This window comes from Sapajus apella, unplaced genomic scaffold (assembly GCF_009761245.1).
Source record: "Sapajus apella isolate SASKATOON/1434 unplaced genomic scaffold, GSC_monkey_1.0 scaffold15, whole genome shotgun sequence".
NCBI lineage: Eukaryota > Metazoa > Chordata > Mammalia > Primates > Cebidae > Sapajus > Sapajus apella.
This window is the reverse complement of record NW_022436955.1, coordinates 20,575,062-20,587,753: the sequence shown is the minus strand read 5'-3', so window position 1 is coordinate 20,587,753 and position 12,692 is coordinate 20,575,062. Positions and strand designations below refer to the sequence as shown.

Below are 12,692 nucleotides of genomic sequence, written 5' to 3'. Positions count from 1 at the left end.
AAGCAGGTGATGTCAGTGAGGCGGGGGATCACTGCCTGGGCCTGGAGTCAGCTGTGCCCGGGTGTGAGTGGTGACTCAGGGACTAAAGCTCCTTGGACCAAATCTGTGGACCTGGGATAATAAGAGCAACCCAACATTTATTGAGGGCTGACTGTACAGATTCACTGTCTCAGTTTTCCTCATCTCTAAATTGGGAATGACAACAAGAATAGTAGTGAGAATAATAAAAGATACGATTTATTGGGCATTTATTGCATAAAAAAATTTCTGTTCTGAGAGATACACACACCTTGGTGTTCCTCATCTGTAGCCTGGGAACAATAATAATAAATCATATGAACCACTTGCTCTTCACTAAATAGAGAGAAGCCTCTGATCTAAATAAGTCACACGTCTCAGGTCCCGTTCTCTAGGGATCGGGAATAGTGAATCATCACAACCGTATGTGAGAGTTGACATTCACTGACTATTCATTGCGCGCCAGGTCCTCTTCTACACACATTAGATAGGACCCAACTTGACTGGTCCCTGGCAACTCTCCAGTGTTGTCTCCCCTCCTGGTCTACCTCATTCCACTCCCACGCCAGCCTCCTCCAGAAGGCTCCTCAAACACAGCGAAGTGCAGCCTCACCTCACGGCCTTGGCATCAGGCATGTCTTCTGCCAGGCACACCGTTCCCCAGACGCCCACAGGGCTCACTCCCCCGCTTCTCCACTCAGATACCACTTTCTAGGTGAGGCCTTCGCTGACTGCGCTGTTTAAAATCCAGGGTTTACAACAGTGCCTGGCACCCAGCAGGCAATCGGCAAATGCCTGCTTAGTCAATACTTGCACAGTCAAGGGCAGCAGCCTGGTGCCGAGCGCTTTTGGAGTGGGGTTCCCAAGGCCGGGCTCCGGAGTGGTGCACACATTTAACAGGTGAGGTGAGTACAGATGCCCTGAGGAGGCCTAGGGGCTGCGACCCCAGACGAGGACCAGCAGGGCAAAAGCCCCGAGGGCACAGTGTTTGGAGTGTTTGAGAAGGGTGGAGAGGCAGCCTTGGCTAGAACCCAATATGTGAGGGGAGCTCAGGTGGGCGGCCAGGTCTCAGAGCCAGCGCGAGTTTCCAGAGATCACCGGAGATGCACAGGCCCCCAGAACCCGCATGGGTTAACACGCACCCTCTAGGCCCTGTTGACAACATAGATGGTTTGGGAACTCGAGATGAGGCCGTGGGGCGGGTCCTGACACCCGCTTACTCTGAGCTCGGGAGCATTTTCCCAGCCTGGGTCCGGCGCCCGAGGCTCGCTAGTGGGCGGGGTCCGCCCGAGGCCCCGCCCCGCCCCGCCCCGCGGAGCAGCACAAACTCCACGGAGAACGTGAGCTCGGTCGGAAACGATCGCCTTTATTTTTGGACCGTCTGGAGGGAAGGTCAGGACTGGGCGGGTCCTGCTAGCCTAGGGGGCCTCAGGGTCAGCCACCGGCGGCTCCGGGTCCTCCACGTCGCGGGCGCCCGGGAGCTCCGTTCCGGCCTGCGGGGGACGGGCGGGGTGAGGCAGCGGCCGAGGTTCCCGAGCTCCCCGCGCCCGCCCGCGCCTGCGCAATGCAGCCACCGCGGTTCCTCTGCCCCCGGGGCTGCCCTGCTCCCTGCAGACACGCTCTCGGGGGCCGCACCCAGGACCCCGCCCGCTCTCTGCTGACTTGGTCCCTGCCCGCCCCGCCCCTTCCCCAGGCTCCTTACCTCTCCCCGGCCGACTCGGACCTCGAGGGCGCTCTGGACCTGCTCCCCGAATATCTCCAGCTCCGCCCTCAGCCTGCGGAGAAGATGCCGAGAACAGAGGAGGAAGCCACCGAGACGCGGAGAGCCGACGACGCCGAGGGAGGCACAGGCCGGGGAGGGGCAGTGGGGGCGGAGCGGTAGACCTGGGCCCGGTCCCCTCCTCCTTGCCCCTGCTCACCTCGCTCACGCCTTCCTTCCCCTCTTACCCGTCCTCCGCCGCCATGGCGCCCTCGACCTCAGACGGCGAGCGCAGCCGCCGCTCCGCCTCCCGCAGCTTGGCGCGCACCAGCCTTCCTGGGGGTGGCCGGGCGGGCGGGCGTCAGGGGCAGGGACCGGACCGAGGCCGGGCACATCCTCCTCCTCCCGCCCACCTCGGGAAGCTCACTCTCCGAGAGCAGCTGCTCCTTGCTCCTCTCCAGGTCACGGATCTCCCGGGCCAGTCGCTGCTCCAGCATCTGCGAGGACAAAGAGGCCTGCCGGTCTGGCTTTCCTCTAGGCTACACGGCCCGCCCCTCTCCCTTTGTGCTTCTCGCTAAGTCTTCAGCTGCATTAGGTCATTCATTCATTCATTCAACTATTTGTTAACTCAATGTGCTGTTTCTGCTGTGGCTGGAGACCCACCCACCTCCCCCTAACTGCTCTCCATGTTTCCAGAAACTTATCAAACTTGAACTCTTCCCACTGTCCTCATCCTCCCCTCCCCAGTCTGCGTTCCTCAAAGGTTTCAGGCACAGTCCAGCCTCAGGGCCTTTGCTTCTGCACCCAGATACCTGCACGGTTTCTTCCCTCACTTCCTTCACCACTGAGCTGAGATGTCACTTGCTTAGAGGACTTTCCACTGATGTTCCACGATCTAGCCACTTAACTTCCTTTGTTGGAGTCTGGGTATGTCCCCACTGTCCCTATCCAGCTCAGGACAGTAAAGACGTGGCCCCTTTGGTCTGCCACCCTCTCTCCCTGCCTCAAATGCTGCCTGGTGCAGCCATTGACAGTAGCTGAATGAAGGAATGACCTGATCGTGGCTTTCTCTGGGCTGCCATTTGCCACTACAAGGTGAACATACTCTAGGTGAGCAGGGGGAAAGCAGGATCACAATGGCCACTGCACCCGTCTAGGCAGGTGATGCTGGTTTTGCAGTGGAGGATGGTGAGATGTAAGCTGATTTCAGATAAAAGCCAAGGGACTGAGTAGGTGGGCAAGAGGAAGCAAGGAATCAAGGACTATCCCGTGGCATTGGGCCTGGGCAGGGGTAAACACTGGGCCAGTCAGTGGGACACTAAAGCCAGGGGAGGAGTGGCTTTGGCTGGAGGCGATAATAACTCACATGGAATTCCCAGAGGTCCTTGTGCTGGCCCATCAGATCCTCCAGCTCTCCTTTGACATCCAACCTGGAGGCCGACACCCAGGAATGAGAGAATGAACACAGGCTAGGCCTTACACCCTGGAGGGAGCTCCTCATGCACAGGCCTTCAGATCCTGTCCATGCTCCCTCTGCTCGGAGCCCCTTCATGGGTTTTATCCTCGAAGTTCTGTTATCCTGTAGCACCTCTTCCAACAAACTCTCCCTGATGCAAGCCCAGCCCCCACTTTCTATACAGTGGCTTGCCAGGCCCCAGGCTTGGGAGTTATCCCACATTCCTCTGTTTGGGACTCTGAAATCTGAAAGGTATGGACAAAACTTTGTTCAATGCACTCTTGCAACATGTGCTTCTTGGGAAGGGAAAGACAACCCTCAGTCAAAGTCACTGAATGACCCATCATTCACTCCAGTAGGAGTGGGAGTTGGGATATCTGCTCACAGCATTCACCTTTCACTTTTCTCCTGTTCAATGAGAACCTTCATGGGCTTCTGTTGAGAACATCACCCTGTCCATCCTGTCCCCCATGGAATGAACGCTGGCTTCCCAAGAAAGCTTTGTGAGGGGTGTGGTAGTTTAGCACCACAGATTCTAACATCCTGGCTTGAAGCCTGATCTGCTACTTCACTGTGACCCTGAGCAAGTTACTTAACTTCTCTGGGTCTCTGTTTCCTCATATGTAAAATAGTGGTAGTGATGGGAGGGTGACATTAGCCTTTAACTCCTATAATTGTCATTGTGAGGATTAGGTACATAAATGCTCATCAGACAGTGTGAGTAGTGTGGTTTGGTATACACACATTAGCTAACATCAGGTTTCCCCATGCAATTAAAGTCATGGTGCACCGGGATGTGAGACCTCTGGTAACAGGAATGTGCTGAGTAAAGGTTCAGAGGATGAAGAGATGGATGAATGTGTGGTTGGATGTACAGTTGATGGGATGTGTGAGTTGCTGGCTGGAGAGACGATAGCTGATTAGAGAAATGATGAGCGGAGGAATAGTGGCTGGAGAGGGAAACAAAGGATTGCTAGAAGAAAGGATTGATGTCTGGATGGCTGAGTGAAGAAATGAATGGCTATGGGAAGAAGAGAGAGAGGATGAATGCATGATTGGATAGATGCAAGATTATTAGGTGGAAGGCTGGAGATAAAATGGCCATCTGGATGGATGATAGAGTTGGGTAGTTGGATAGATGGATGAATGAGTGAGTAGGTGAATGGCTAGATGGGTGGTAGATGAATGAGTGGCAAATGGATGACTGGGGCCTAAAATAAGCAGACAAATAATCAAGTGCATGGGTACTGAAGGAGCTGGACAGCCAGCAGTGAAAGACAGACTAACACCAGTGGATGGAATATTATTTGATGAAGGAATTAGTAACGAATAATTAAATGAGTAAATTAATCTTAACATGACCATTTAATATCAGAGATAACCAAGGAAGTCTTTTGTCTAGCTGCTCTATTTTATAGAAAGAGAAAATGAGTCATGTCCAAGATTCATTTCCATAGCTCTTGCTCCCTCCTTTTTCAGTTGGGGAAATGAGGTGGGGAAGAGCTGAGGCAGGGCCTCTTACCTCTGAGCCTCACTTTCCTTCTCTTGGCAGTGCAGCTGGAGGATCCTCAGTGCCTCTGTGGGGAAGGAATCAAGGAGACCCTTTGAAAGCTCTTGGGGAGTCAGGGTTGGCTAGAGGTAATGGGCCCCACATCATGTCAGGCATTGGAGGGCACTGGAAGACCTGGGTGTTTACTCCAAGTAAGGTAGCAACTCAGGGAGAGATCTGTGCAGAGAGAGAAGCTTCCCCCTGACTTAGGGTTCAGTGGGATTCCTCTGGCTGCTCTGAGGAGTATGGACTTTTGTGGGGTGGATGAGTAGAATAAGGAAGACACAGCAACTGGTAAATACCTCGCTTTTTGCTCAAGACCTCCTCTAGGTGCACCTTCTCTCCATTCACTAGAAAACACAATGACACTTTCAGCCTCCAGGCCCCCCCATCCCCATCTCCATTGCAACTTCATGTAAGGGGAAAGTCACACAGATGGTGTAGTACAGCCCCAGGAGACGTGAGGTATCTTCTTGCCTCCCTTGCAACCATCTCCCACAAGGACCAGTCCCTCCCACATGCCCACATTCCTTGTAAGTGCTAAAGGAGTGAAGACCCTGAAGAATGTACAAGGTTTACACTGAGGAGAGAGATGATGTACACACACCATGTCAGGTGGACATAAAGGCTCCTAAGAAACAAATCAGGCAGGGGAGTGAGAATGACCAAGAGAGGGCAGAATTCTATTCTTAGATGAGACCATCTAGATAGGCCTGTCAGGGTGAAGTTTGAGCTGAGAGCTGAAAGATGGCATGAGACAATGAGAGGCAATACAGATTGTGTGGGTTAAGAGCATTGTAGGCAAGGGAACAGCCTGTGCAAAGGCCTTGAGGTGTGTACAGGAACATCCGCAGTGTTCATGGGTCCCTCTTTGGCCCCACTTACAGGAGTCTAATTCCCTATGCAGGGCCTCCTGGAGAGTGCGGGTGTCTCTCAGTTCCTCACTGGATTTCTTTTTTGCTAGATCAAAGAAGGGAAGAAAACACTGTGTGATTGTGGTCTGTAGCCCTGCTGTTCACTTGCAGATATGACATTGCATATTCATCTGCAAACCGCCCTAGAGGGGCCTAGGTTTTATAGATGAGGAGGTTGATTAATTACAAATCCAGGCCCTTCCTGCTGGCCCCTGCTGGCCAGTCTAGGTCCCCAAGTTTTTACCTTGCTGAAGCTCATTAATCCGGTTAATCATGTCCTCTATCTGTGGCTCCAGGCTTCCCTCTGAAGAAAGAAAAGAAGAAATATTGACCCAAAGAAGACTGTGTCTGACTGTCCAAGGCAGATGGAGAAGCACTGTGTCTGCTCCTATCAATTAATAGGCATATACTGAGCGCCTGCTGTGTGTTGAGCTCCGTTAGAGCCCCTTGAAGGGCTTACATTCTGGGTTGGAGAGATGGACATTGAGCAAACAAATAAATGAATTCAGATGGGAGTAACAGCTGTGAGGAGACATAAAGCGAGGCAAAGTGTTGAGGAGCAAAAGGGTAAAAGGCATGTCTCGAGATATGGAAAGAGGAGAGGGAAGCAGGCCCTGCAGCATGTGGGGGTAAAGAGTGTGGAGGGGGGACCCATTCCAGGTAGAGTACAACAAGGCAGAAGGAACAAGTGCAAATTCCTTGCAGCAGGAGCCACTGAGGCACATGTCCAAAGTAACAGTGATGGGCTGGTGTGGCTCAAGTCTAGTGAGCAAGTAGAGAGGAGCAGAAGGTGAGGTGGGGTAAGTGGGAAGTGATACCACTCAGGGCATCTTGGGCCATCGTGGAAGCCTTCAGATGTAACTCTGAGTGTGGCGTGAGCCTAGTGAGACGTCCCATCTGCCCCGCTCTGTCAAAAGCCAGGTGGGAAGGGTTGTCACTCTGTCAGTCTGGACTCTGGTACTGGCCTCATCTGAGAAATGAGGAAACAATGCTTTTACACTGATGGTGGCGGCTTGCAAGTTTCCCAGTGACAGGATGATCACTGTCCTTTTAGGGAGTCACCTCTGACTTCTCATAATCCCTGCCTCAATGCTCTGTATGGAGAATTCCTTCTCATTCCTCTCTGGCTTCAAGGTTGGCAACACAGAACTGGGGCAAAAAGCTGCCCAGCCCTTGCCAGTATCACTGCTGAAGCCTCAGACACACTGAGGTTAATAAACTCAGGCCGTGGGTTTTCCAAGGTCACCAACTCCAGCTTCTGTGATTTCCAGGAGAGTGGGTGATCTCCACGGTTCTGATTATGACTGAAAGAAGTCTCTGGGTGGGGGGTCTTTGTTTTACTGGAAATGATCAGTTTGGGTCACTGTATTTCTAGCCCTGCAATTTCTCTCCCTGATTTTACCCTAGGCAGCAGTCCCATGCACTTCTACTGCAGGCAGCCACAGAATGGGAGAAGGGGAGGCTGCTGCTTTTTTTTGGAATAGACTGATGTTATGCTATTTTGAGAATGGGCTGAGGGTCTAACCTCAAACCTGGCCAGCACTTTCTCAGCTCTGATGTAGGTACTGGGTGCACACTGGCTTCCAGGTCTCCCACAAAAAGCAAAGCAAGGTGCAAAACCAACTGCATTGCCATTTGTATGTAAAAAGGGAGGACAAAAATATACGCCCATGAATGCATTTTTTAAAAATCTCTGGAAAGATACTTAAGAATTGAAAAACAATAGCTGCTTGCCTGTGAGTCAAGGAAATGGATGACGCGTATGTGAGGGGAGGGAAGTGGGGTGGGAGGGGGCAACTGGTTTTTCCATTCCTTTAAACTTCTTCAGTTTTGAACTGTGGGGTTGTATTCTTGGTTCAAAGAATTAAGAGGGAGAAAGTGCAATGGGGTAATTTCCCAAGGTTGCGAGTTGAGGGCGCTGAATTTGAACCACGTCTTTCCGACTTGAAACTCCAGGCTGAGGCACAAAAACAAAGAGACACATGACCTTTCTGCAGCTTTATCACCATTGCCAGCAAGTCTTCAGTCTTCAAAGACTTGGCTTGCCCTGTAGAAACGAAAACCAAAAATTACAGGACCCAATGAGAGTGAGAGGGGACAGAGAAGGGGTGTAGGAAGTCCCAGTGGGCTTTGCAGACACCCGTGGTCTGGGGCTAAGGATGGGATGAAGGACAGGTTTCTATCCAGAGCAGGGCCCCCATCTCTTGCCCTTGAGGTTTATGGTGTGTGCTAGATAAATCAGGACCCCTAAGAGTCAGCTTCTCCCAGAGAGGTTAAAAGACGCCATCACAAACATCCCCTTAATGACACTCAGGGGTGAGACTTTGCTGCTGCTTTGGTTTAAGATCCTTATGAAGTTCTAACCAGAGCAATAGGACAGGAATATTTCATATGAATTTCTTTGAAATAATTATGGACCATAATTTATAAATTCTTAATGAACTGATAGATCTAGGTAACAGTTATTAATGGCTGCTAACATCAAAGAAAGACAACTAGATATTATGAGCCTCTTTTTTTTTTTAATCTTGCAGCTCCAGCTCAAAGGATTTTTTTTGGAGATGGATTATCAGTCTGTCGCCCAGGCTGGAGTGCAGTGGCACGATCTCGGCTCACTGCAGCTTTTACCTCCCAGGTTCAAGTAATGCTCCTGCCTCAGACTCCCAAGTAGCTGGGATTATAGGTGTGCACCACCACGCCCAGCTAATTTTTGTATCTTGAGTAGAGACAGGGTTTCACCATGTTGGATCTCGTGATCCGCCCGCCTTAGTTGCCCAAAGTGCTGGGATTACAGGCGTGAACCACTGCATCTGGCCAGGATTTTTGTTTTTATTTTTAATATAGAGAGTTTATTTCAGCTAAATTTGAGGACTGCAGCTCAGGATGCACTTACAAGCTGCCTTGGGGAGTGATCCCTATGAGCCTCTAGAGGAAAGAACACAACACGGCCGATGAAGGATTTTTGCCCCAAAACCCCCGCAAAAAAACAAAAAACCCTGATGGAATCTCATCAGGTTTCCACATCTAAATACTAATTTGGAGGAAATACAAAGGGCTGGAAAACACATTAAATCACCCCACTGGGGATGTGCTCAGCATCATGTGGACTGTGAGAAACTCCACAGGAAAACCTGGTTTCTTCAACAAATAAGTTGTAAAGAAGAAAATGAGAGGGAAAATCCTATAGATTAAAAAAGACTTGAGGCATTTATCAATCAATTAAATGAGCAGACCTTATTTGAATCCTGATTCACCACACTTTTCACCATATATATTTCTATGTATATATGTATGTGTGTGTGTGTGTGTGTATATATATATATACACTTTATGTATATTTTAACATGAGTCTGTGTTACTTTTAACATTCAAACAAGAAAAATCACAGGAAAATATTAATATTCAAAAAAAATCCGAAAGTCTTGAAATCAATGGTAAAGGTCAAATCTCAGTGACCCACTCATCTCCAAGGAAAACTGAACAGAGAAGATGAAAGGCAGCTCACAAAACACGATAGCCAAAAAGTTAATGAAGAAATGCTTACCCACAGTAGTATACAGTAAAAATCCCCTTTCCCTACATTATAAGCTATGTGTAGCTACCTGGAGATGATTCAATTTATATACAAACATACATCCCACATTTTCTTTGTAAGTGGTAGCATGTCGTACATAATGCATCCCATCTTGTAATTTTCACTTGACAATGTGTACTGGTGATCTTTTTAGGGGCTGCATGGCATTCTGCTGTGTGGATATACCATAATTTCAGAGCAAAATCCTATTGATGGATATTTAAGCTGTTTACCTTACTTTGCTGTTACAAAGAATGCCACAATGATCATTTGTGTTCTCAGGCTGCCATAATAAAGTACCACAAACTGGGTCTTCCCTGTGTCTGTGTCTTCACATGCCACTCTCATGTGTCCATACTTCCCTCTACTTACAAGGACACCAGCCATTGAATTATGGCCCTCCCTAATCCAGTATGACCTGATCTTAACTAATTACATCTGCAAACACTCTTCTCCCAAATAAGGTCACATTTCTGAAGTTTTGGTGAACACGAATTTTGGAGGGACACAATTCAACCTAGTACACCATCCTTGTACATTCTTCTTTGTGTTTGCATTAGAGTGTATCTACTGTATACTCATAGAGTACTACCTAGAGGCTACCTGGTGGATCAAAGGGTATGTATATCATTAAATTTGGCTGATAGGAAATTGCCTTTCACCTGTCTCAGGCCCACAAATCATACTCTTACCAGGCAAGTATGTTTTTAATCTTCTTTTTTTTTTGTGCCAACTCGGCCAGCTAAAACAGTATTTCATTTCAAACTTTCTGATAAATAAATACCAAAACCTTACTCACCTCCTCTTGATTAGAAATTCCACTCCTAGGAATGTATCTTAAGGAAATAATTAAGGATGGTGGGTAAGATGTTCATTGTTTCACTGCTTATAATTTTAAAATATGGAAGTAACTTGAAGATACCTTAGGAGATCAATTACAGCGTGTTTGTAGGATGAAATTCTTTGCAGCCATTAAAATTCATGTTGTAAACCAGGGTTTTTTTAATTTGCTTGTGAGACGGGGTCTCGCTTTGTTGCCCAGGCTGGATGGAGTGCAGTGGTGCAATCTTGGCTCATTGCAGCCTCTGCCTCCTAGGTTCAAGCGATTCTTCTGTCTCAGCCTCCCTAGTAGCTGGAACTACAGGCACCCGCCACCATGCCTGGGTATTTAGTATTTTTAGTAGAGACGGGGTTCTAACATATTGGCCAGGCTGGTCTCAAATTCCCGACTTTGTGATCCACCTGCCTCTGCCTCCCAGAGTGCTGGGATTACAGGCATGGGCCACTGCACCCAGCTGTAAATCAGGGTTTTTAAACCTGGGCTTATTAAAAATTTTTTGAAATATTTGGTGGTATGCTCACCTTTGTATCTTTTTGTTTGGTCTGAAATTTTTATAAATTAGTATGTATTATTTTAATTGGCATTTTAATTTTAAAATTACCTAATAAATACATGTAGAATAACTTACATAATAAACAAATGTAGAAGAATCAAACTAAACAGTAGAAGTCTCCCCTCACCAGCAGCCCCTTCTCCAAGTCACTCCCCTTCCCAGAAGTAACTATGGCCGGCAGTTTGTTGACAACACTTGTCTTTTAGTAAAATACATTTCATGTATTGCTTTAATTTTTACTTACTCAAGTAAAATTCTAAGAAAATTCAAACAACAAAGAAATATGTGAAGTTAAAAAAAAGGACTTTTTTCTTCTCTCCTTAATCTGAAATCTGACTGCTTCCCCTGATACAATCACCTTGAACAAGTTGGTATGTCCCCACCTGAGATTTTTTTTAATTTTAAAATATTCTTAATATTTTGGAAATGAAACCAAAAAGTAAAACTACTTTAACAGCAACAAGGGGAAGTGTTTTATTTTTAGTACTTTGAGAACTTTCAAATGCACATGAGAGTAGAGAGGATATTATGATTAACTCTGATACCCTCATTGCCCAGATTTGACAATCAATGATATTCACCTTATTTGTTTCAGCTGTTTTTCCTGCATTGAATTATTTTTAAGCAAGCCCCAGGCTTCTTGACATTTTATTCCCAGATACTTCCTTAGGAGTCTTAACTACTTAGGGACATTTTCTTAGGTGACCCCAATCCTATAATCACAACTGACAAGATTAATACTCATCACATATTATCACCCAATACCCAGGCTATGTATTAATTTCCTGATTGTCTCCATGTCTTTTATACAGCTGGCATTTGCAACGATTGCTGCAGAAGTTCCATCCGTGTTTTACCTCTCCTCTGCTTTCTAGTGCTTGTCATGAAATAAGGACAAGAGTGGGTAATAAGTAAATATTTTAAATAATTCAACTAACATTTTCACACACACACACACACACACACACACACACACACACACACACACACAAGTCCATTACAAAAGAAAATGGCCAGGACAGTAAGAGCAGCCTTTTAAACATTTTATTTTGAAATAATTTCAGATATACACAAAAGTTGTAAAAATAGGCCACAGTGCTCCAATTTTGCCCTTATATCACATTCCCCATTTGTGAGTGATTCTGAATTTTAAGTTGCAGACATCTTGGCCCATTACTGCTTGCTATTCCAGTGTCTGTTTCCTACACACAAAGGGAATATACCAGGTAACCACAGTACAACCACCAAAACATGGATGTGAATACTGATCCAATATTAATACAGGATCCTCAGTTGCCATTCAGAATTTTCCCTCTTCTCCTTTATATTTTAAAATTATATACCACTACTTACATTTTTCTAAAAGAAAAATAGAACACAAAATCACAAAAATGCCTCTACCTCTGCACTACTCCTCAAATCCAAGTCCCTTGTTCAGAGTTATCACTTAGGCTTTTACCCTTCAGATACTTTTTCTGTGCAACATATACAGGGCTATACCCTCCTCCATTGTTTCTATCCCAACTGGCTTGTCCTAATAAACATATTATTTCTTTTGGAGCTTCCTGTGTGTCCATAATATATCAACTTAAAATTTAATTTTAATAAATTTAAATTATAATTTATTTTTTTCTGCCTCTTACAAATAATCCACCACAGACACATTCCACAGCGTGCACACATATACCTAGATTTAGTCATTTCTGTGACTCTTCCTTGTGTTGTGCCTCCATCAACAACCCAATCGCCATTCCTGGTCCATACACTTACATATTCTCCTATGACTACATAGCAAGGTGACTGCGGAAGTGGAAGAGCATTTTAGATGCTAAAAATACTCTGCCAAACTGCCTCTAGCAAAGCCTTTGAGTCAGCTCTCTTCCCTGAAGCAGGAAAAGACCTGTTTCTCTACAAAGTTGTCAATACCAGGTACTCTTCTTTCCTTTAGAAAGCTAATTTGATGCGCTGGAAATGGCAACTTGATGATACATCTTTTAATTTTTTCCTTTGCTGGTGAAGTTAATCATAACTTTAATTTTGAGGAATTTGAAGCTGATACTAAAATAGTTTTTTTTTTAAATTGTAGTG

General features: G+C 46.7%; 1 protein-coding gene across 3 annotated transcripts in view; it reads right to left on the bottom strand.

Moving 5' to 3' along the window:
- The window catches only part of SYCE1L (synaptonemal complex central element protein 1 like), a 76,922-nt gene that overhangs the window by 62,872 nt on the left and 1,358 nt on the right, over positions 1–12,692 (bottom strand). Inside the window, exons 2-11 of one of the 3 annotated variants that reach the window (XM_032284514.1) lie at positions 7,624–7,683; positions 5,881–5,940; positions 5,608–5,682; positions 5,025–5,072; positions 4,696–4,750; positions 3,084–3,147; positions 2,145–2,214; positions 1,966–2,053; positions 1,721–1,793; positions 1,366–1,511 (exon numbers count right to left, since the gene is read on the bottom strand). In XM_032284514.1, coding sequence (XP_032140405.1) covers positions 1,437–1,511; positions 1,721–1,793; positions 1,966–2,053; positions 2,145–2,214; positions 3,084–3,147; positions 4,696–4,750; positions 5,025–5,072; positions 5,608–5,682; positions 5,881–5,940; positions 7,624–7,683 — 668 coding nt within the window. In that variant the 3' untranslated portion in view covers positions 1,366–1,436. Of the gene's footprint in view, positions 1–733; positions 755–1,365; positions 1,512–1,720; positions 2,272–3,083; positions 3,148–4,695; positions 4,751–5,024; positions 5,073–5,607; positions 5,683–5,880; positions 5,941–7,623; positions 7,684–12,692 lie in introns of those variants that run through there. The other 2 variants (XR_004270617.1, XR_004270616.1) reach the window with 2 other exon arrangements.